The sequence below is a fragment of the Hemiscyllium ocellatum genome, chromosome 6 (genome assembly GCF_020745735.1).
Source record: "Hemiscyllium ocellatum isolate sHemOce1 chromosome 6, sHemOce1.pat.X.cur, whole genome shotgun sequence".
Lineage (NCBI taxonomy): Eukaryota > Metazoa > Chordata > Chondrichthyes > Orectolobiformes > Hemiscylliidae > Hemiscyllium > Hemiscyllium ocellatum.
In genome coordinates, this window is record NC_083406.1 from 78,954,312 (window position 1) to 78,977,299 (window position 22,988).

Consider the following 22,988-nt stretch of genomic DNA (forward strand, 5'->3'; position numbering starts at 1 on the left):
GTGTTTCTGAAAGCATCAACTTCAAATTGAAACTAATGGGAGAAATAACTTAATTACTTATTGCTATTAATCAACTCTTCAAATAAAAGCAAAGATTTCATACAGCAATGTACATGTTTTACAAAGCTAATGTTTGATTTTCACCATTATAACCAATGAAGCACGAGTGTAGACCACAGCTTCAAATACCTGATAATGTTTGGACCTCATTAATGCACGTTGATAATGAAGAAGGGACCTGCAATGATCTATGTATGGTGCTGTGTTGTCCAAGGCACCACACAATCATGATATTCAGCTTCATAGAACCACGTTTTATTTCCTCATTGATGACCAGAATGCAGACGTGTACAGTGACAGTAGTAAGGAAGGAAGGAATTCATACAAACACATTTTAAAGACTTGGCACATTAAAGTCAGATTGGTGTGTTCACTGACCATTGCAGTGTTCAGCATCATTTGCTTTTATGCAGATACCAAAGTAGTCCATGTCCACATGTAGCAAGATCTAAAGAATATTGAGGTTGATAAGTGACAGTAACATTAGCACCACTCCATCTCCAACAATACAGAATTCAACCACCTCCTTTTGACATTTAACAGCATTAGCATCACTGAATCTTGCACTATCGTCCTCGAGATTACCAGTGATCTGAAAACTTGGACCCGTACAAATACCATGACAAGACAGGTCTGTGAATTTTGTGGCAAGTAATTTCCTCCTCACTTCCAAAACCTGTGCACCAACAAGGGACAGGTCAGTGTGATAGAATACTCTCCACTTGGCTGGACAAATGCAGTTCCAACACTCCAGAAAAACTCGTCACCAGTCAAGACAAAGCAGTAACTGATGGCACCCTATCACCACTTTAAAGTTTGAAACTGAAATTGTTTCTTATGAGATATAAATAACTGGTGGAGCATTTAACCAGAGGGTTACCATGCCTCAGGCTAGGGTCAAGGCTGAGAAGAAGTTCTTCACAGTAATCTTAGGTGGTACAGAGATTGAACCCTTTCTGTTGGCACCACTCTGCATCACAAGCCAGCCAACTCAATTAACGGACACCACCAAACATTCACCCTACCAAAACATAGTGGCAGCAGTGTATACCATATACAATATGTACTGCAGAAACTCACTAAAGTTTGTTTGATAGCATCTTCCAAACTGACCATCTCAACCATGTAAAAGCACAGGGCAGCAGATACATGGGAACATCACTTACCACAAATTCCTCTCTAAGCCACAGCTTTCTGAACTGGAACTATAACTGACAATCTTTCACTGTTGTTGGGTCAAAGCCCAGAACTGTCCATCTCCATGAGATGGACTGCAGTATTTTGATGCAGCAGTTCACCTCTATCTGCTCCAAAGCAATTAGATGAGCAACGAATGCTGACCTTGGGAAGGATGCACTGCTCACATCCCATAAAAGAAAAAAATAAATCAGTATGTGTTAAGTGGAACTGTCCCATTTACAGCCAGTTTTTTGCTAGCTTAGTCTACATAAATCAAATATATACGTCCAAAGATGATCTAACATAGTATAGCTCATTGCTCCACATTGTTTGGAACATGGAAATGTGGTCAGATCACAGCTAGTATGGACTAGATGTGATTAAAAGAATGTGTTAGCTGCAGCCATGTGTTTATATTTCACAGTCCCTGAATGAATCCAGGAACCTAAGAAAAACTGTACTTGTCTAAAAAATATGAACTAATTTGCCATGAATCATTTATAACCAGTGCAATGTGATTTCCAATTTGTAACATAAGACTTAATAGATAAATCATTTGTATTACTTATTTCCTTCCTGAAAGGTGAACAGTTTGTTTTCTCTAGTGGAGAGTTTGATAATCAATGAACCACACTGCACCAGGGATGACAATATCAGTCCTGGAACCTCTAATCTTTGAATCACAACTTATTCTACCAGTTCTTTATACTTTGAATATTATCTTACTTTACAACATACAGTTTAATATTTCTTACAAAGTTTCAACACATCTGGAATGACTATTTTAAAATAAAACATTTTGAGAAAGTATATTCGAATTGTATTTTACAAAAAAAGTCTTAAAAAGTATCTGTATATATAAATATAATACCTATACAGTGAGACTGTGTTGAAATAAACTGGTTTGAAAATGGTCCCGTAATAAATATCAGGTTGATTCAAGAATCAAGTCAGATGAACCCTGATAGACTATATGCAACATTTTGCACTGTGCTTACTGACAAAATCAGGTGAAATATATTTGGTGTGTCTTGACTTGCGAATTACAGCTTGATTAACTACAAACTAATTCTAAGTTACAAACTTCAGCACATCACTCCTGCTACAAGTTTAATTTCTAAAGTTCACATTTCATATAGTCAATTTGACACCATGAGGATAAAATTAACATTATACACAAAAGCAGCATTACGTTTAGAGGGGAAAAGAAAATGTGTGGTGAATAATGGCTACTGGAAGTGACACTTTAATTCACATCTAAATGCACGTTACTTCAGGCTCTTTCTGGAAACAGTTGAAGAAAGGAAGAGAGATTTTTTTCAAGTAACGCATACAAAATTAACAAAGACAATGATGCTGGTAACAGTTAAAGTTCTTCCTTGATATTGGCTATTCTCTTGCAGTTACAGAAAGACTCATTATCAGTTGGCTGAAGAACATGCTCCATTCCATTGCGGATTTCAGGCTTAGTAGTCTGTCGTTTGGCATACTCCTAAACAGTAGACAGGAAAAGCAATCCAAATTAGAAAATTGCCACCACTTTAACAGGTGTATTATTGAGAAATTAGTTACTTTCTAATGGCAGGCAGTGACAAGATATACAAATATATTATATTCCCCAAATCAGGTTCAATATTCTGCTACTCTAATTGAAGGGACTTATGTGCAGAAAAATAACTTGCTATATTACAATCACTAAATATAATGGCAATTGAAATTCCTGGTCCCACTGTTGACGAGATGACAACTTTTGATATGCTAGTGTTTTTGCAGTACATCAGAAGAATAGCACAACAGAATATGAAAAGGCATTAGCTAACATTTCAACCAATGATCTGAATGTTTAGCAGTCTGTACAGTACACAAAATCACATTAAAAACAGTGTTTAGTGACAAAAAGGTAGCTAACAATTGTCTCCATGTCCAAATGCTAACACAAAATAAAACTGGAATCACTTGATCCAAAAATTGCTGAAAACAATTGAGAATAACTGCTCCCATGTCAGGTTAAACTAGTCCAATTGTCTGCATCTTTTCCTGTTAGCTCAAAAGAATTACAGAAATAATAATTATGCCATAATAATGATCTAAAAGTTCAGTCCATACAAATAAAAAATGAATTTTACACCATTCCAAAAATTTTCTCTACCCATTACCACTAAATAACCAAATCAGAAAATTCTTAAAAGTTATTAGGATGAAGAAATAGCTATAAATTTAAAAGATGATGCTCAGGCCTTTAATTATTGTACAGAGACAGAGAATAAAGAACTGCAGTTCCAATTAAAAAATATGCAACAAACTCTGATTTTCACATGTGGATTTTAATCCAGTAAATCCACATGACTACTTTACTGAAAAAAATTAAGGGAGTATAAAGGTTCCATGTCGGAATCCCAAGTTTCTGAACAGCAAAACATATAAAAATGACAAAAGTGCTTTTAAGGAATCAAAGATCCATCAACAATGAGTACTTCTATCCCTAGTGTTTCCTTCCATTAGTGTTATCATCCACTCATCCAGATGAATCAAACTCAGTATAAAACTGTCTTTTAGGACTGTACAATATAATAAATAGATCTATTAAGTCTCTCAAACCTGTAAGACTATGTAATAGTAACAATAAAGACTTGAAGGTTGCAGGAGATCTCTAGCTAGAGCTTGTCCTGATCTGGCAATTTTCTGTGCTTCAGCATCATTATCCTAAGAGAAGATCAATAAAAATGAAAGATTTTAGCAAGAGGTTCACAGCTTTCCATTCACAGACATTTGTTAGCCATTGCATTGTTACAAGTATAAAACAAGGTTCACACTTTGATGAGTACTTTGTATAGGGTTTACATCTATTTCAAAATAATGTTACTGCTTTTTGGGGAAGCTTTGATAAGGTATTGGATGTGTAATTAGTCACTGGACTAGTAATCCAAAAAGAGGAGAAAGTTAGGATTGCAGATGCTGGAGATCAGAGTCAAAAAGTGTGGTGCTGAAAAAACACAGTTAGTCAGGCAGCAGCTGAAGAGCTTATACTCAAAATATTGACTCTTCTGTTCCTTGGATACTGTCTGACCGGCTGTGCTTTCCCAGTGCCACACTTTTTGACTAGTAATCCAAAGATTCAGTCTAGTTTTCTGGGGATTTGGGTTCAAAGTACACCATGGCATAGTTAAATTGGAATTCAGAAAAATCCATAATTAAAAGCCGCTCTAATGGTCTAATGGTGAAAAATGTATCATGGTCAATTGTCATAAAAAAAATCTAGTTCACTAATGTCCATTCGAGAAGGAAATCCCTATCTGGTCTGGCCTACATGTGACTCCAGACCAACAGCAATATGATTGGTTCTCTGGGCCATTTAAGGGGACTGTTAAGAACCAGTTAGTTCAAGAGAGGTGAGCAACAAATGTTGGCCTTGTCACGTGACACCCACAAAAAAGGAAAACTACTGTGCACTCAGATTTCGATGCTGCATTCTACATAATTTTCCATCATGCATTTTCAAAATTTACTACTTTAAGAGATGGAAAGTAAAAGATTTACAAAAATATACAACTACTCCATGAACAGACTGGCATGTTAATATATAAATCAAATTATCACATGTTCCAAACAATAATTGTAACAGAAAATTAAATTGCATCAAAATGCCAATCTGCGTTACTCTTGTGGCATGGATTACTGTATCTGTTGTAAATTTTTTTTTACATCAAATAAATAAGTAAATCTACTTGGGTAATAATTATGTTAAAGTCTGGCCAATATGACAGCATGATATAGCAATGTCCTAATACAAGGCCCTTGGGTAGATAACTTACAGCTGTTATCAATAAAACTATGTATCCCTAAAGGAAACTCTGCAATGTGATTATATTAGCAGACAGCCATCCTCATAACTTAGAATAACCCAAGCTATTATTACATATTATTAATATTGAAGTTTGTTAAACTTAAATTTGCCTTTAAAAGGGCAACTTCCTTGTCAAGAACACTTAAATCATTTTGTATAAGTTTGCTTTTAAATCTGGATTTAAGTTATGTTATAATCAGTTTCAGAACTGATTATAACATAAACAGTTTGTTTCACCGTTAGATTTGTGCACAATTTACATTTCGCTACAAATCACATTTGGTCACATCAATAAATACTCATTCGTGCACCTTTCTCACTACCATATCTGCACAGTTCCTAAAAAAATGAAATTACAAAATTTGATTACTATGTAGAAACAAATTACTACCTATTTATTCTCGTTCCAGACTATGAGTTTGTTGCAACAATACTATATGGAGAGAGACTTGTTCATGATTGTTTGGCGGCATGGTGGCACAGTGGTTAGCACTGCTGCTTCACAGCGCCTGAGACCCGGGTTCAATTACCGACTGACTGTGTGGAGTTTGCACATTCTCCCCGTGTCTGCGTGGGTTTCCTCCGGGTGCTCCGGTTTCCTCCCACAGTCACAAAGATGTGCGGGTCAGGTGAATTGACCATGCTAGATTGCCCGTAGTGTTAGGTAAGGGGTAAATGTAGGGGTATGGGTGGGTTGCGCTTCGGCGGGTCGGTGTGGACTTGTTGGGCCGAAGGGCCTGTTTCCACACTGTAACTAATCTAATCTAATCGTTTGACCCCAAGGCAGGTCCTTGACCTTGTTTGCTTATACTTCATTCTAGGCTGTTTTTCTTGGCAATTTTTATAGGTCAATGGTGGTTTACCATTGCCTTTCACTTTGTGGGGCAAGATAGAGGGGAAACTTCTGGTCCACCTCAGCTGAAATAGGAGATTAATTCATGCTATCGACACTAATTTAAATCACATACTATCCACCTAGTGATACGTGCAAACTGGCTTCCACAGAGACACTAACTCAGCATAATCAGAATGAAAGGAATACCTTCCCAAAATTTTTGGATTAGTGACACACACCACATTTATCCAGTCTTTGAGGCAATTCTACATATTTAGTTTTAATAATATTGCAACTCACTCACTTACCTTCACCCACTTAATCTTCTCAATAACATCACTCATATCTCTCTTCAGCGGAACATAATGTTTCCACGGCTTCAGAGATCTGTAGAAGTGCTCGTAATATTTAGAGTCCTGCTTCATCACAAGGCTGTCACCCAACATAAGGTACGGGAACCTGTAAGCTGCCACAGTACCATCCACATTCACTTGGTATTTATACTGGAAAAATGTTCAGAAACACATCTCATCTCAATTCAAAAAATCTTCACTTGAATATTTAAAAAATACATCGACAAAAACCCTTCTAAAAATGGTACATTTTTTCAATAGTAATGGTAATGATGAGGATGGACCTTAAAAATTAATTTCAATAATTAAAAAACACTTAACAAGATAAGGTTAATATGATGTAATACTTTCAAGTTTATTCTCTGCTGATATTTTGTAAGTTAGATTCACAACAGGAAACAAAATGTTAATACATTAAAAATGTTATTTATGTTTCTGCAAGTCAATTTAATCAAATACTTACAAGAAATGCAAATTGTAGGTGTTGGGTCTGAGTTTAAATACACTAATGATAGGTTCTGCTTTGCAGTTAAAAGAAAGTAAGTCCGGAGAAATAAGATCAACATCAGCACCAACATCAACATCAACAATCTAAGTCAGAATTGTTGCATCCGTTTTCCAGGTGTGAAACAGACTCAACAATAAGCTACTTACTTGCACATTAACTGCGGAGACATTTAGTTTGATGCTGAATTTTTAAAAGATTGTCTTGAATGTTAAAATTAAGGCTTCATTTTTGAATCAGATATCTAAAATCATTTAAAATGATCGTGGATTATTGTTTCTGCGTGAGGAGATGTCTGTGATAATCCCTCAAAGGGGTTAAGAGAAAGGAAGCATATGTCAGGCATAGACAGGAGAAATCAAGTGAATCCTTACAGAATAAAGGCAGTAGGAGTATACTTAAGAGGGAAATTAGGAGGGCAAAGAGAGAACAAGAGCGCTTTGGCAAATAGAGTTAAGGAGAATCCGAAGGGGTTTTATAAATACATTAAAGGATAACGAGGGAGAGAATAGGACCCTTCAAAGATCAGCAAGGCGGCTTATGTGTGGAGCCGCAGGAGATGGGCAAGATACTAAATAAGTATTTTGCATCAACGTTGACTGTGGAGAAGGACATGGAAGATACAGAATGTGGGGAAATAGATGTTGACATCTTGAAAAATGTCAACGTTACAGAGGTGGTGGGGCTCGATGTCTTGAAATGCATAAAAGTGGATAAATCCCCAAGACTTGATCAGGTGTACTCTTGAACTCTGTGGGAAGCTATGGAAGTGATTGCTGGACCCCTTGCTCAGATATTTGTATCAACGTTAGTCATAGGTGAGGTGCCGGAAGACTGAAGGTTGAATAACGTAGTGCCACTAGTTAAGAAAGGTTGTAAGGAAAAGGTGGTAAGGGAACTATAGACTGGTGAGCCTAACATTGGTGGTGGCAAGTTGTTGGTGGGAATCCTGAGGGACAGGATTTACATGTATTTGGAAAAGCAGGGATTAGGGATAGTCAGCAAATCTTTGTGCGTGGGAAATGAGAGGTAACAAAAGAGGATTGATGAGGGCGGAGTGGCAGACATGATCTATATGGACTTCAGTGAGGCGTTCAACAAGGTTCCTCATGGGATACTGGTTATCAAGGTTAGATGTCATTGAATACAAGGAGAACTAGCCGTTTGGATACAGAACTGGCTCAAAGGTAGAAGATAGAGGATGGTTGTGGAGGGTTGTTTTTCAGACTGGAGGCCTGTGAACAGTGATGTGCCACAAGGATCAGTGCTGGGTCCACTACTTTTTATCATTTATGTAAATGACTTGGATGTAAACACAGGAGGTATAATTAGTAAGTTTGCAGATAACACTAAAATTGGAGATGTAGTGGAAAGCAAAGAAGATTACCTCAGAGTACAACGGGATCTTGATCCGATGGACCAATGGGCTGAGAAGTGGCAGATGGAATTTAATTTAGATAAATGTCAAGTGCTGCATTTTGGAAAAGCAAATCAGAACTGGACTTACACACTTAATGGTAAGATCCTGGGGATGTTGCTGAAAAAGAGAGATATTGCAGTGCAAGTTGATTGTTCCTTGAAAGTAGAGTCATAGGTAGATAGGATGGTGAACACGGCATTTGGTATGCTTTCCTTTATTGGTCAGAATAAAGAGTATAGGAGTTGGGAGGTCATGTTGAGGCTGTACAGGACATCAGTTAGGCCACTTTTAGAATATTGCATGCAATTCTGGTCTCCTTCCGATCGGAAGGATGTTGTGAAATTTGAAAAGGTTCAGAAAAGATTTACAAGGATGTTTGATTAGATTCCCTACAGTGTGGAAACAGGCCCTTCGGCCCAACCAGTCCACACCAACCCTCCGAAGAGTAACCCACCTAGACCCATTTCCCTCTGACTAAAACACCTAACACTACGGGCAATTTAACATGGTCAATTCACCTGGCCTGCACATCTTTCGACTGTGGGAGGAAACCGGAGCACCCAGAGGAAACCCACGCAGACACGGGGAGAATGCGCAAACTCCACACAGACAGTCGCCTTAGGCTGGAATCGAACTTGGGACCCTGGTGCTGTGAGGCAGCAATGCTAACTACTGAGCCACTGTGCCGCATCAAATGATGTCAGGGTTGGAGGATTTGAGCTATAGGGAGAGGTTGAATAGGCTGGGGCTGTTTTCCCTGGAGTGTCGGAGGCTGAGGGGTGACCTTATAGAGGTTTACAAAATCATGAGGGGTATGGATAGGATAAATAGACAAGGTCTTTTTGCAGGTTTTGAGGGGGGGGGGGGGGGGGGGGGGGAAGAGGGGGTGTCCTGAACTAGAGGGCATAGGTTTAGGGTGAGAGGGGCAAGATATAAAAAGGCACCTAAGGGTGCAGAGGGTGGTACATGTATGGAGTGAGCTGCCAGAGGAAGTAGGGGAGGCTGGTACAATTACAGCATTTTAAAGGCATCTGGATGGGTATATGAATAGGAAGCATTTAGAGTGATATGGGCCAAGTACTGGCAAATGGGACTAGATGAGGTTAGGATATCTGGTTGGCATGGACGAGTTGGACCACAGAATTTGTTAGGACATCTCTATGACTGCTGCATGCCAGTCAAAACTAAAGACTCAAATCTCTGTCTAGTTTTTTTTAAGTCAAGGAGCAGGAAGGCTTCCCCTGGCTCCACAAAGAAATGTGAACTGCTATTGGCCTAGCCACATCTAAATGTTTTCCTCTTCTCCTCCATGAGGCCTAACTGTGGGTATGAGCTTTGGCCAAAATTGGTTAGCTTACTACAGCTCTTCAGAACAATAAAATCAAAGGGCAAATGCTGGATGATCCTCAGGCCTCTATTCTGGAGCATGACTGTTGTTTTCCAATAGAATTGTGCTTGGTTTCAGATGTTCCAAATTCAGGATTCAGTACTTCGGAAGGCTATCAAAATTTCTTAACTCAAATTTTGTTTACAGGGTAGAAAAAGTAAACATTGCTGTCATTATATGATTACAACTAGTACAATATCTGGTTACAGTGGAGGTAGGAATAGAAGGGGTTGGATAACATAAATATCAGAATGCCTTCTGTGATGCAGTATAATCTTTGACTACAGCACCCTCCGCGTTAAATACTTCAGTGTCACAACATTCCGTGTGATGCGATTTGCAAGGCTAGCAATTTCTATAAGTAACCTTAGCATTTAACACTTAAAAAAAAAACACTGTCCATCCATGGTTGTATCTGCATCAATAGGTTTAGAGGCCAAGAAACGGCCATCTTTCTAGCCCCTACTAATCTGTACCAACATAAGTGACACGAGGAATGCAACAGGGTGAGGGAAATTGAAAGAGTCCATCTATACATATACCTGAATCCTAATACTCCAAATTGCAACCTAAATAACACTGCATTTTACAACAAAATTTCAAAATTAAAAAAAAATTTTAAAATAATTGCTTCATTTATTCAGCAAATCATACCTTAAAGAAGTCAAAGAAACTGATCAATTGTGCTTTCCCGAGTTCTTTTTCTTCTTCACGAAAAAAGAAATAGGCAGTTATTCCAGCATCCAAAAGGTCAGGATGCTCTTTGGAGATCCTCACTAGTTTCAACCTTTCTTCTCGACTGTCCCTGCCTCTCCAAAAAGCTTGCTCAGTTTTATTTTCCCAGGCAGGACCTTGCATTTTGTAAGAAACAAAAATAATCTGAGTAACTTTAAACATATCAGTTATTAGTTCTTAATATTTCAACTTTCCCTTCTGTTTCCCATCTAATATTTTAACAGTTCTCAAGGTGTTAGTCATACAACATGGATACAGACCCTTCAATCCGACTGATCCCAAATCCCAAAGTAACCTCGTCCCACTGCCTGCACTTGACCCATATCCCTCCAAACATTTCTTGTTCATGTACTTATCCAAATTTTGAACATTGTAACTGTACCCACATCCACCACTTCCTCTGGAAGTTCATTTCACACATGAACCACACTCTGTTGCCCCTCCTTTTTTTTATATTTAAAACGTCTTTCTCCTCTCACCTTAAAAATATGCCCCTACACTTGAAATGCGCCATCCTAGGGAAAAGACATCTGCAATTCACTTTATTATTGCCTGTCATGATTTTATAAGCTTGTATAAGATCACTCCTCAACATTCTAAGGAAAAAACGTTCTAGCTTATCCAGCCTCTCCTTATAATTCAAACTCTCCATTCCTGGCAAATCTTTCCTGGACTTTCTTCAGTTCATTAATAGCCTTCTTATAACAGGGTGACCAGAACTAGACACAGAAGAGGCCTCACCAACGTCCTTTACAACCTCAACATGACACCCCAGCTATACTCAAAGGTTTGAGCAATGAAAGCAAGCATGCTACATGCCTTCTTAACCACTCCATTTACACATGACGCAAACTTCAAACAACTGAACCCCAACGTCTCTGTTCTACAAAACTTCCCATGAGCAACAGTATAAGTCTGCCCTTGTGTGTATTACCAAAACGCAATACCTCGCATTTATCTAAATTAAACGCCACCTGCCACGTCTCGGCCCATTGACCCAATTGATCAAGACCTCTTTGTAATCTTAGCTAACCTGATTCACTATACCACCAATTTTGGTGTCATCCATAAACTTACTGTGTCTTCTATATTCTCACCTGAATCATTTATATGTTGACAAACAAAAGTGGACCTAGCACTGATCCCTGTGGATTGCTGCTGATCACAGGCCTCCAAAACAACCCTCCACCACCACTGTCTCCTGCTGTTTAGTCAATTTTGTATCCAATTTGCAAACTCACCCCGAATCCCATGTGATCAAACTTTACTAATAGGTCTACTTTGCAGAACCTTGTCTCCTAAATTAAAAACTACTCTGATCCTCCTATCCCGGTACAGATCCTCCCAGATCCATGCATATCTTTTCTCGAGCTCCATGCTTGAATGTCTCCAAATTTCCCTAACAACATTACTGAAACAGCTGATATTGAGATCATAAGCAGCATCCTATGTTGCAGTCACAAAGGAATCTATCTTCTATTTGTCTGCAGCCTTTGATAAGATCAAACACATCATCCAACTCTAACGGCTCTCCAAATGTCCAGTTGGGTGGGACTGGTTCCATTCTCATCTTCCTGTTCACACACAGTTACCTGTGGACCTCTCACTTTTGATCACCTATATGCTGCCTTTCTGCAATAATATCTGAAAGTAGTTAGTTTTAGATGTCACTGATATCTAGCACCACCTCACGACCACCCCCTCAGCTTCTCACCACTGTTAAAATGATCATACTACATAGAGGGGTCCCTGATTTATGAACATCTGATTTACTAATGCTTGTACTGACACACACACAATCCCGTACAAGAATATCATTTTAAAAGTAACAAAAACAGAAGTTGCTGGAAAAGCTCAGCAGGTCTGGCAGCATCTGTGAAAAGAATTCAGAGTTACTGCTTTGGGTCTAGTGACCCTTCCTCAAAACTCAGAACTAACCCTCCAATTCTGAGGAAGGGTCACCAGACCTAAAATGTTAACTCTGATTTCCCTTCACAAGTGCTGCCAGACCTGCTGAGCTTTTCCAGCAAATTGTTTTTGTTCCTGATTTACAGAATCCGCAGTTTAAAAATGACAAATAAAAACCAAATAAAAGGTCCAACATACAAATATTTCCTCATACTTACAAACAGCTATTTTACATGGTACCCATGTCAGAACACAATGCGGGATAAAATCAATGCGAGCAGGATCCATTCAAAATTGGGAGACTGTCTGTATGTGACATTCAGTGCTGGATAAGCAGAAATTACTGATAATACAATATTGGGAGGACTAAAATCGTAGCCTTCTGTTCCCATTCCAAACAGTTCCTTAGCTACCAAGTTAGTCACTCTCTCTCTTTGGCAATAGTCCAAGATTAAAATAACCATTTCACAAGAGAAGTACCAGTTTTGACTCCAAGAATGATCTTCAACCTAAGTATTTGTGCCATCACTACAACCACTTCTTCCTACCTCTGTTACATCTCCTCAGTTTACATGGCCCTCAGCTTGGAGAAAGTGAGGACTGCAAATGCTGGAGATCAGAGTCAAAAAGTGTGGTGCTGGAAAAGCACAGGTCAGGCAGCATCCAAGGAACAGGAGAGTCAACATTTCAAGTGTAAGCTCTTGTGAAACCCTCATTAATACCCTAGACTCAAATATTCCAAAGCACGCTGGTTTTTCACATTCTAATTCAAATCTCTCCATGATCTTGCCCCTTCCCAGCTCAGTGATCACCTTGTATCCTATAACCCAGTCGAATATCCACACTCGTCAGACTTTTTGGATACCCTTAATTGTAATCATTCCAACATCAGTGGCTATATTTTCAGTTGCCTTACGCCAACATCTGGAACTCCTTACTTACACCTCTTTGCTTCATTAAAGATATTCCTTACAGCCTACCTTTTAACCAAGTTATCTGAGTCGAGAGTAAGGTGCTAGAAAAACAGGTCGGCAGCATCCGAGGAGCAGGAGAATCGACGTTTCGGGCATAGGCCCTTCATTTGGAATGAGTCATTCCAGACGAATGGCTTATGCCTGAAATTTCAATTCTCCTGCTCTTTGGATACTGCCCCACTAGCTGCACTTTTCCAGCGCCGCACTCTCGACTCAGATCTCTAGCATCTGCAGTCCTCACTTTCTCCGAATCAAGTTATCTGACCCAACATCTCCCTTTGCAGCTCGGTGCCATATCTTGTTTTATAGTGCTCCTGTAAAGCATTTTGGGACTTGTTATTGGGTTAAAAGTGATATATAAATACAAGTTGTTGTTATTGTCCTCTAAAAGTAACTAAGGATACACATCGCCCACACCTTAATAAATGTTACATTGAATAAGTTCCCATTATGCAATAGTTAGGAGGGATGACCAAAGGTTTGATCAAAGACCTGTGTTCTGAACAGGTTTTCAGGACGGATAGGGGTTGGGAAGGCAGATGGGTTTGTGGGAATAATCCCAAAACTTAAGAGATAAGAAACCACTGCCAGTTAAGTTGGATGAGGAGGAATAGTGTATTTCAGTTAAAGTCACATGGGATGCCATTTGCTGAGGCAGCTACACATTAATGACTACAGACATTCAAATGGGCAATTAGAAAAAATCCGTATGGATTTGGGACGTGCCAAGGGTTTGAAATGTTGATATTGATGGCTGTGTTTGTTTGGTCAAACCTCAACTTAGTTTCCAATCCTGAACAATCCTGCTTCCATACAACTGATCTTAGAAATACCAAGAAAATGAAGCAAAGGGGCAAGGGAAAACAAGAAGACCACTTAGTAACAAAATTCTTGGGAAATACGTAGTGACGAATTAGGAAAGTTAATAGAATATTATTGTTTATTCAGGGGAATTAAAAACAAAAATTGGAGGTGATACTTTAGGTATCACCTAATGGTAATGTCAATGCATGGGAAGCAGTTCAGGGAAAGATTACTATAGTAATACTTGGAAAAAGTGAGTTGCCTCACAAGGAAGGAGTGGACAGCCAAGACTTGCATCGACTGGCATTTAAAGGAATAAGTAATGTGTTGATTGAAAATCCTGGGAAGTCTTGACACAGTGCACACATGTGAAAGGCATATTTCCTCTTAGGTAATTTAGGATTATGGGTCACTGTTTAAAAATAAGGGGTCAACAAATTAAGAGAAGATAAACTCTCCTCATCTGACTCTTCGAAGATGGTGAACTTTCTGGAGCCTTCCTCCTCAAACCTGAAGGAAACAGTATCTTTGTGTTTTTTTAAAAAAGGGGATGGACAGATTCTTCACAAGCAAGGGAGTAAAAGGTTCATCAAGGTAGGTAGGAACATGGACTAATACATCAGCCACAATCTTAATCAGTGTTGGAGCAGTCTTTATGGGCAAAGTGGTCTACTTTGTGCCTAGTTCATATGTATGAAAACTTTAAATTTTTAAAAATTGCTATTACAGTACATACTGTGTTATTCAATTCATCAAATGTTGCCAGGGTTGGAGGGATTGAGCTATAGGGAGAGAGTGAATAGGCTGAGGCTGTTTTCCCTGGAGCAGTAGAGGCTGAGGGGTGACTTTATAGAGGTTTATAAAATCACGAGGGGCATGGATAGGCTAACAGACAAGATCTTTTCCCTGGTGGGGGAATCCAGAACTACAGGGCATAGGTTTAGGGTGAAAAAGAAAAGATTAAAAAGGGACCAAAGGGGCAACTTTTTCATATAAAGAGTGGTGTGTGTGTGTGTGTGGAATGATCTGCCAGAGAAAGTGGTGGAGGCTGGTAAAGTTACAATATTTAAAAAGGCATCTGGATGGGTATACGAATAGAAAGGGTTTAGAGGGATATGGGTCAAGTGCTGGCAAATGTGACTAGATTAATTTAGGATATCTGGCTGGTATGGATGAGTTGGACCGAAGGGTCTGGTTCCATGCTGTACATCTCTATGACTTTATGAAGTTTTATGAGCTTACAAGTAACCAGAAATAAAACCTACCAGTCTGTCCTTGAATGGAAAGGAGGTCATTTGTAACACCACGCAGAGTTTCTAATGTAGAGCGTGTTATGTCATACGTTGGAAGGACAATATCTGTGGTATCCTCAGAGCCACACCAAGAAATGATGGGCAAGGGATTGTCCTTCATTTGGCGAGTTTCTAGTGGCCAATCGCCAACATTTACGTAGAATTCAACATCAGGCAATCGAACCTAAGCAAAGTACATACAAAATGAATCATTATTTAATTTGGATTCTTTCTTGAAAACAGATTAATGTTAAAAAAAAATTAGTAAGTAACTTTATTGAAACCTACTTTCCTGGCTAAAGAAAGCAGCATTTCATCTGAAAACATTTTGAAATCGGTGTACCGTCCCATTGTTCGTCGATAAATCTGATTATTCAAAATGGTGTAATGAACAATTCCTCGATCACCAAATCGGTTTGGTACTTCTTCTAGGAGGAGTGAGAGGTCTATACTGGGAAAATTAATGAAGTCCCTAGAAATCTGTTCCTCTTCTGCAGGGCAGGATACAGTATCTTTCCATATCTGGGGCTCCACTTCTGGACAGAAACAGTATTCATGATAAACTGGGCCTGATAACAGAAGCAGGAATACAGCCAATTATTGTTATATGTAATTACTACACACATTAACTTTGTAACAATTATCACTACCAAAAATGATTGTTCAGGCTTTCTCTATGTTGATTGCTGACATTTCTTTTTGTAGGAGAAACTACGGGACATTGTCTTAAAAGCAAAAACGGAGGTGAGATTTTTTTTCGCTCAATTAGTGTATGGAATTCATTCTACAGAAAGTAATCAAGAGTCTAGGTCACTGAATTAACTCAAGGCTGAGTTAAATAGCCTTTTGATAGACAGGGAGTCAAGGGTAATGGTAGGAGGCAGGATTGTAAGACCAACTATAGTCTTAATAAATGGAAGAGCAAGCTCAAAGGGCTGAATGGTCTACTCCTCCTTCTAGATGCTACGAAAGCAAATTTGTTTTTTCTTTATTCTTTCGTGGGATGTGAACATCACTAGCAAGGCCAGCATTTATTGCCCATCTTCAATTGCCCTTGGAGTGACGTCCTCAGCCGTTTCAGAAGGCAGTTGAAAATTGCAGACATATTGCAGTGGGTCTGGGGTCAACAATGGCACACTTCCTTCCTAAAGGAGCATCGGTGAACCAAATGCATTTATAAATGAATCAGTGATAGTATCATGATCCCCATTAGAGAGAGTACCTTTCAAATGTAAATTTATTCACTGAATTTGAATTCCACCAACTACCATGGTGGGATTTGAACATACATTGCCAGACATTAGTCTGGGCCTTTAGACTGCAAGTCCAGTGATATTGTTCGGTATGTCTCTTTACCTTTCCCTAACTTATAATAATAAAAAAATAGGAGCACAATGTTTTTCATACTCCAGTCTGGCACATTTCCTTATCCAAGGAGACTTAGAGGCCATTGGCAGGACCTCCACAATTTTCACTGATTTCCGTTAGTCACTTGGGATGCATCCCACCCAGACCAGGTAGCCTTTCTACATTAAGAACTGGCAACCAGTAGTATTTCCCTTTTGCTTTTGATGGTTTCTTCCTACCATCATCACGACCACCTCCTCCTCCTTTTACTGCTACACTCATAGTATCCTCTTCACTAGTTAACCGATCCAAATGACTAACTTCTCAACTTTTTTTTTACATAAACATGTTATTGGTAAAACTTTGAATTTCTCTTTTATGTTAATCGATTCTTATTCTCTCTCTATCTTTGCTCCTTTTCTTAAAATATAAATTTCTCCCTATACATTTCATGTTCACTAAAACCTCGGTAATTAAGCATCTTCCCACTTTGGCCTCTATGCAGGCTTTAATATAGTCGATTATACCATTATCCTCCAACAGATTTTCCCCATTATTTAGCTCAGAGAGCTACCCATTTATGGTGTTATTTTTCTCTATCTTGACTAACAGCACCTCTTCCCAGCCTACACTGCATTTCTGACAGCCCTTAAAATCACAAGAGGCAACCCCACCCAACACAATGACCCTCACATCTGCAAATTTACATCCTTCCCCTTGGAGGGAAAATTTACCAAAGCAGAATGCAGTACTAAGTAAATCTTCCTCACTTTTGCCAGATTCATTTAGCTTATCCAAGTTTGAAATAGGATTACTAAAATCTTCCAATATTTTGATTATTACTGCTGTAAGTATTTTACAATATTAAAACTGTAATATGATAGCACACAGGAAGGGCCTTTTCCCCATTGGTGGAGAAATCAAAGATTGGTGGCATGGATTTAAGGTAGGTGGTTTAGAGGAGATGGCATGAAAAAGTGGTTTTACCCAGAGGGTGGTGGGAATCTGGAACTCAATGCATGCAAGGATGGTCAAGGCAGAAACCCTCAAAATATTTAATAAATATTTAGATGTGGGCTTGTGATGCCAAGCCATACAAGGCTATGGGCCAGGTGCTAGAAAAATGGATTATAATTGTTAAGTGCTTGTTTTGGACCAGCACAATCTCAATGGGCCAAAGGGCCTTTTTCCTGTGCTGTAAACCTCTATGACTCCATGCCTATGGAAATAGACAAAGAGTAATCCGGTGTAAGCAAGCCGACTTCCTCGGGGCACCGTGTCAGGTCCAACCACGTTCAGCTGGTTCATCACTGACATTCCCTCCATGACAAGGTCAGCACTGGGTATGATTGCACAACATTCAACACTACTTAACGTTTCAGATATTGAAACAGTTCACATGCAAATGCAGCAAGGCAAGGTCAATATCTTGACATGGACTGACAAGCATGAGTGATATTCATGCCACAGAAATGACAGCAATGACTGTCTCCAACAGGAAAGCATCTGAGCATTGACCCTTGACATTCAACAGTATTATCTTCACCAAATCCCTGACAATCAACATCCCAGAGGTTACCACAACTCAGAAACTGAACTGACTAGCCATGTAAATACTGTGGATACAAGAATAGGTCAGAAGCTAGAATCTTGCAGTGTGTAATCACCTCCTGACTCCCTAAAGCTGGCCCACCTTCTACAAGTCACAACTCCGGAATGTGATGGAAGGTACTCCACTTGTCTCGAATAGTGCAGCTCCAATAACACAACAACCTTGACACTACCAGGAACAAAGCAGCTCACATAATTGACCAAGAAAGAAAAATGTGATATATTGTTATTTTGAAAATGGAGTTCAAACACAGAAAAATCAATGTACAGTTTTAAGTTTGATTTCTATATTGTGTGGATTAAGAAGTGAAAGGTTTAGTCTCATTTTTGATTTCTGTCAATGCTGTCTGGAAATGCATTTACACTTATTTAACTGAGGCTTGAAGGAAGAAAACCCACCAGGTGAATACTTCAGTGCTTTAGAAAACAGAAAGAAAGACAGGGCAAAATGTCTGTTGCCCAGCAACACTGTCCTATGACTAACATTCCCTTTAAATTTCTTTACAGTTTCAAATAATTCTCAAATGGTGTACAGGGTAATTTTTTTCCCTTATTTATAATAAATATTCTTTTGTTAAGTACATTGGTATTTTCTTGCAAATGTGTTTTAACGTGCAAAAATGAAACTTCTAGTCTATCGAGCCAGGTTTCACTCGAGGAACTGACCTGTCCAATGTTACCACCAGCTGGGATCTCACAAAACGAAAACTGCAGAGGCATGGATCACAATTCTCCAACTTTCCTTAGATTCTAGGGTAACAGCAGAGGACTGGAAAATTGCAAATATTACTTTTACTTCATTTTTGAACAAAGCTGTAATCAAACGAATACAGGCCAATCAGTTTAACCTTGCTGGTGGTGAAGGTTTCATAAATGATAAATCAAGATAAAATTAATAACTCATATGGGCAAGTCGATGACAGTAGTGGGGTCCATGATCTGATGGTCATGGATTTCCAAAAGACGTTTGATAAAGTGCTGCACAACAGAGTTGTGAACAAAATTAAGGCTCATACAGAATAGCAATATCGGTACTGAATTGGCCAAGTAACGGCAAACATAGCAGTGGCAATGGTTGTTTCTCAGACTGGAAGAAGATTTGTAGAGGGTTTCCCGGAATTGGTATCATGTCTCTTGCTCTTCCTAATGTATATTAATGATGTTGACCTTGTTGCACAAGGTACACAGTTTCAAAATTTGCATTTTGCAAGTTGTGAACCATTAGTTGAGTGGATTAGAACTTGTAAAGTTCACAGACAGGTTGGTGGAACATACTGATAAGTTGGTAAGAAAAACATAGGGACAATAAAAAAAAATTACAATTATAGTAAATGTGCAAAGGGCAAAGGGACCTGGGTATATATGTGCAGAAAATGTTGAAGGGCCAAAGCAGGTAGAGAACATGGTTAAAGAGTGGCATCCTGGGCTTTATTAATAAGCACATTAACTACAAAAGCAAGAAAGTCATATTAAACCCATATTAAATATCGGTTTGGCCTTTACTGGAAAATTACATCCAGTTCTGGGCACCACACTGCAGAGCAAAGTAGATTGACAAGGACATTTTCAAGGATGAGGAACTTCAGTAATGTAGACAGATTGGAGAAATTGGGTTGAAGATAAGGTTGAGGAGAAATTTTATAGAGGAATTCAAAATTATGCACATTCTGGACAGAGTTGATAGAGTGAAACTATTCCCATTGGTGAAGGGATTAAGAACCTGAGGGTAGACATTAAAGGTGATTAAACAATGGCAACATGAGCATCTGAAATGCACTGTATAAATGTGTGTGGAACCAGGGTTAATTGAGGGCTTCAAATAGGAATTGGATAATTATCTGAAAAGGAAAGATTTGCAGGGGTCCAGGTAAACGGGGACTGAGGTCAGGTGAATTGCTCCTCCAGAGGGCCAGCACAGACTTAACAGCTGAATTACCTCCCTAAATGCTGTAACCTTTTTGTGATTTCTGTACAGCTGTCTCGTCCCCCAAGTCGCTTCCAGAACATTCATTCTGGGGTTCCTATATCCCAAATGTTGTGCAGAATCATCCCTCGAACTCTAACTCACTTGTTGTTTCCTTTACCTTCCCATTATGACATAGTTCCACTCTACAAAATTGCCCTAAAACAAGCATGATTACTTAACAATGCAACTTCAAAATCAACCATGTCTCAGTACTGTGCTCCAGTTCAGGCCAATCTCCATTCAATAGGACTGTTTCCCATTTTGCAGATTTCTTTTATTACCTCTGCCCAAACACTTTTTGTAAAATCTGAATTTACCTTTTAAAATATATGGAGACTGGCCTACATGTTGACCTTGATGAAATATTTCAATCTTTAGCCCTTCACTGGCAGTTCCATAGAGTCGATACCTCATAAGAAATGTTCCATCATTTCGATCCAAGGGTGCTGGTACATAGCGCCGGACATGTTCTCTGGAGGAGAGTACTTTAATCACCACATTGAATGTATTACTTCCTGAATTTAAAAGGAAAATGAATGACTACTTTTTATTTTTATTTATTATACACTCTTTGTTGACATATTATATTATAATATTGAAAACATTTTTTAAAACCCACAAGATTGGATCTTTGCTGGAGGGGCAAGACTCAACAGAAAATTCAGAGCGGTTTTTAATTTGCACGAATATGTGAGCACAAAAATTCAATTACAGTCTTTAAATGACTCCCAGATGTCTGGTGGCGGTCATAATTTCGTTATTATTTGTGAGGAATCGAATGTATTTTCGTGTTACAAAAAGGTGCATGCAAAATAACACTGACAAGTGCTTAACAATAATGGGGACTATGCTCCTGAAGTTTAGCGATGTTAACCTACACTTGGCTACACAGAACTATTACAAATCAATACAGTTAATACAGTGAATCACAAACAACAGATTGACCATCTTCTATCTGGAAGTGAACAAAATAGTTCAAAAGGCCAAAATTCTAATATGGAATAATTTACATACCGGGAGAATAGGTGACATTTTCCTCTGTGTGGGTAACTGCCTGGATATAGAAATATCGAACCGGCAGCACAACATCAGCCCTCAGACCCGGCCCCCAGACCAAACTTTTTGCAGCACTCACTTCCTCTTTGCCTGTTTCACATTTACCAACAGAAACCATCAAAAACAATCCCGCCGAAAACGCCCATGACACACACTGCCGTTGCATTTTTTCCCCCATCTGCTCCAATTCACAACGGATACATGTGCAAACCCCACCACTCCACCCAAAAAACTTCAATGCCACCCGGGGTAACTGAACATCCCTTGGCCGCCTTATGGCTGGAGTGCGGAAACCCCACTGGCTGCAAGGAAGCAAAGAGCCTCGCGTCGGGACGAAAGGAAAACCAGGAGCGGATCCCCGGTGGAACCGAACCGAAATACTTGTATTTGTGTAGCGTCTTGAACTTAGTAAAATGTCTGCAGACTCGTCACGGGAATGTTATCAAATAAGATTCGTTATCTGCGCTGTGGGTGGTGTTCCGTCCTGCAGTCAAGCGGAGGTAGAAGTCCTTAAGTTGGAGTCTGTTCCTACTCTATAGGTGTGGAGATTGTTGCATGCTACGGTCCAATTTAATATGTTTTTAGATCAATTAATGTAGTCCATAGCTACCTGAAATAAGTGTCACTTGTATGTGTCTGTATTTCATGATTACACTGAGTCTGAGGGGTTGCTCCTCTACTGCTCTTTGATCCCACTCACCCTTGAATCTTTGATAAACTGGTAGGGAGAAGAGCAGCTCATTATAGACCTACTGTTGAACAAGTCCAGTTTGGACTTTAAAAGATGGAAGCATGGTGTACTTGGGATGTGGGGTACTTAAGCGAGCAGCCTTTTGTTTTCAGGTACAATGACCACATTTGAATGTTCATGTTAAAAAAGCACATAGGATTCACCTCACCTTGAGACTTTCCAGTGGACAACTCTGAGATTGAAGCACATTGTGAATAGACAAATTATTTCTTAGTCTCTTCTTAATTTCAAAAATATTTTGAACCTCTATAAAAAAGGATTGTTAGGATTTACTAAAGGTGTTAAACGAAGTTTGACATTGAGACAAGCAGGAGATAGTAGGACATACAGGCATGGACTATTTTTTAAACGGTAAGAAAATTCATAAAGCCAAAGTACAAAGAGATTACAGTGCTGGTCCAGGATTCTCTAAAGGTTGATTCGCAGGTTGAGTCCATGATTAAGAAGCCAATCTAATGTTGTCATTTATCTCAAGGGTTGGAACATAAAAGCAGCGATGTGCTTCTCAGACTTTACAAAACTCTAATTAGGCCCCATTTAGAATATGGTATCCAATTATGGGCCTCACACCTCAGGAAGGACCGTGTCCAGTGGAGAGTCACATGCATGATCCCTGGAATGGTAGGCCTAACATACATGAACGGCTGAGCATCCTGGGATTGTATTCATTAGAGTTTAGAAGGTTGAGAGAGATCTAATAGAAACTTACAAGATATGCATGGCTTAGAAAGGCTGGGCACTGGGAAGTTGTTTCCATTAGGCAGGGAGACTAGGATCCATGGGCACAACGTTAGAATTACAGGGAATCAATTTAGAATGGAAATAAGGAGACATTTCTTCACCCAGAGAGTGGTGGGCCTGTAGAATTCATTGCCACAGAGCGCAGTGGAGGCTAGGACATTGGGTGTCTTCAAGGCAGAGATTGAGAAATTCTTGATCTCGCAAGGAATTAAGGGCTACG

The 22,988-nt window shown here is 39.2% G+C and overlaps 1 protein-coding gene across 1 annotated transcript; it reads right to left on the reverse strand.

The window, feature by feature from the left end:
* Positions 1 to 293: 293 nt before the first annotated feature.
* On the reverse strand, positions 294 to 21,590 carry poglut3 (protein O-glucosyltransferase 3). The gene is made up of 8 exons (XM_060826059.1): positions 21,235 to 21,590; positions 20,538 to 20,735; positions 15,585 to 15,865; positions 15,270 to 15,480; positions 10,238 to 10,434; positions 6,227 to 6,421; positions 3,838 to 3,942; positions 294 to 2,731 (listed from the first exon to the last, which is right to left on the reverse strand). The coding sequence occupies exons 1-8, from the start codon at positions 21,452 to 21,454 to the stop codon at positions 2,606 to 2,608; spliced, it is 1,533 nt and encodes a 510-aa protein (XP_060682042.1). The 5' UTR covers positions 21,455 to 21,590; the 3' UTR covers positions 294 to 2,605.
* Positions 21,591 to 22,988: the final 1,398 nt, after the last annotated feature.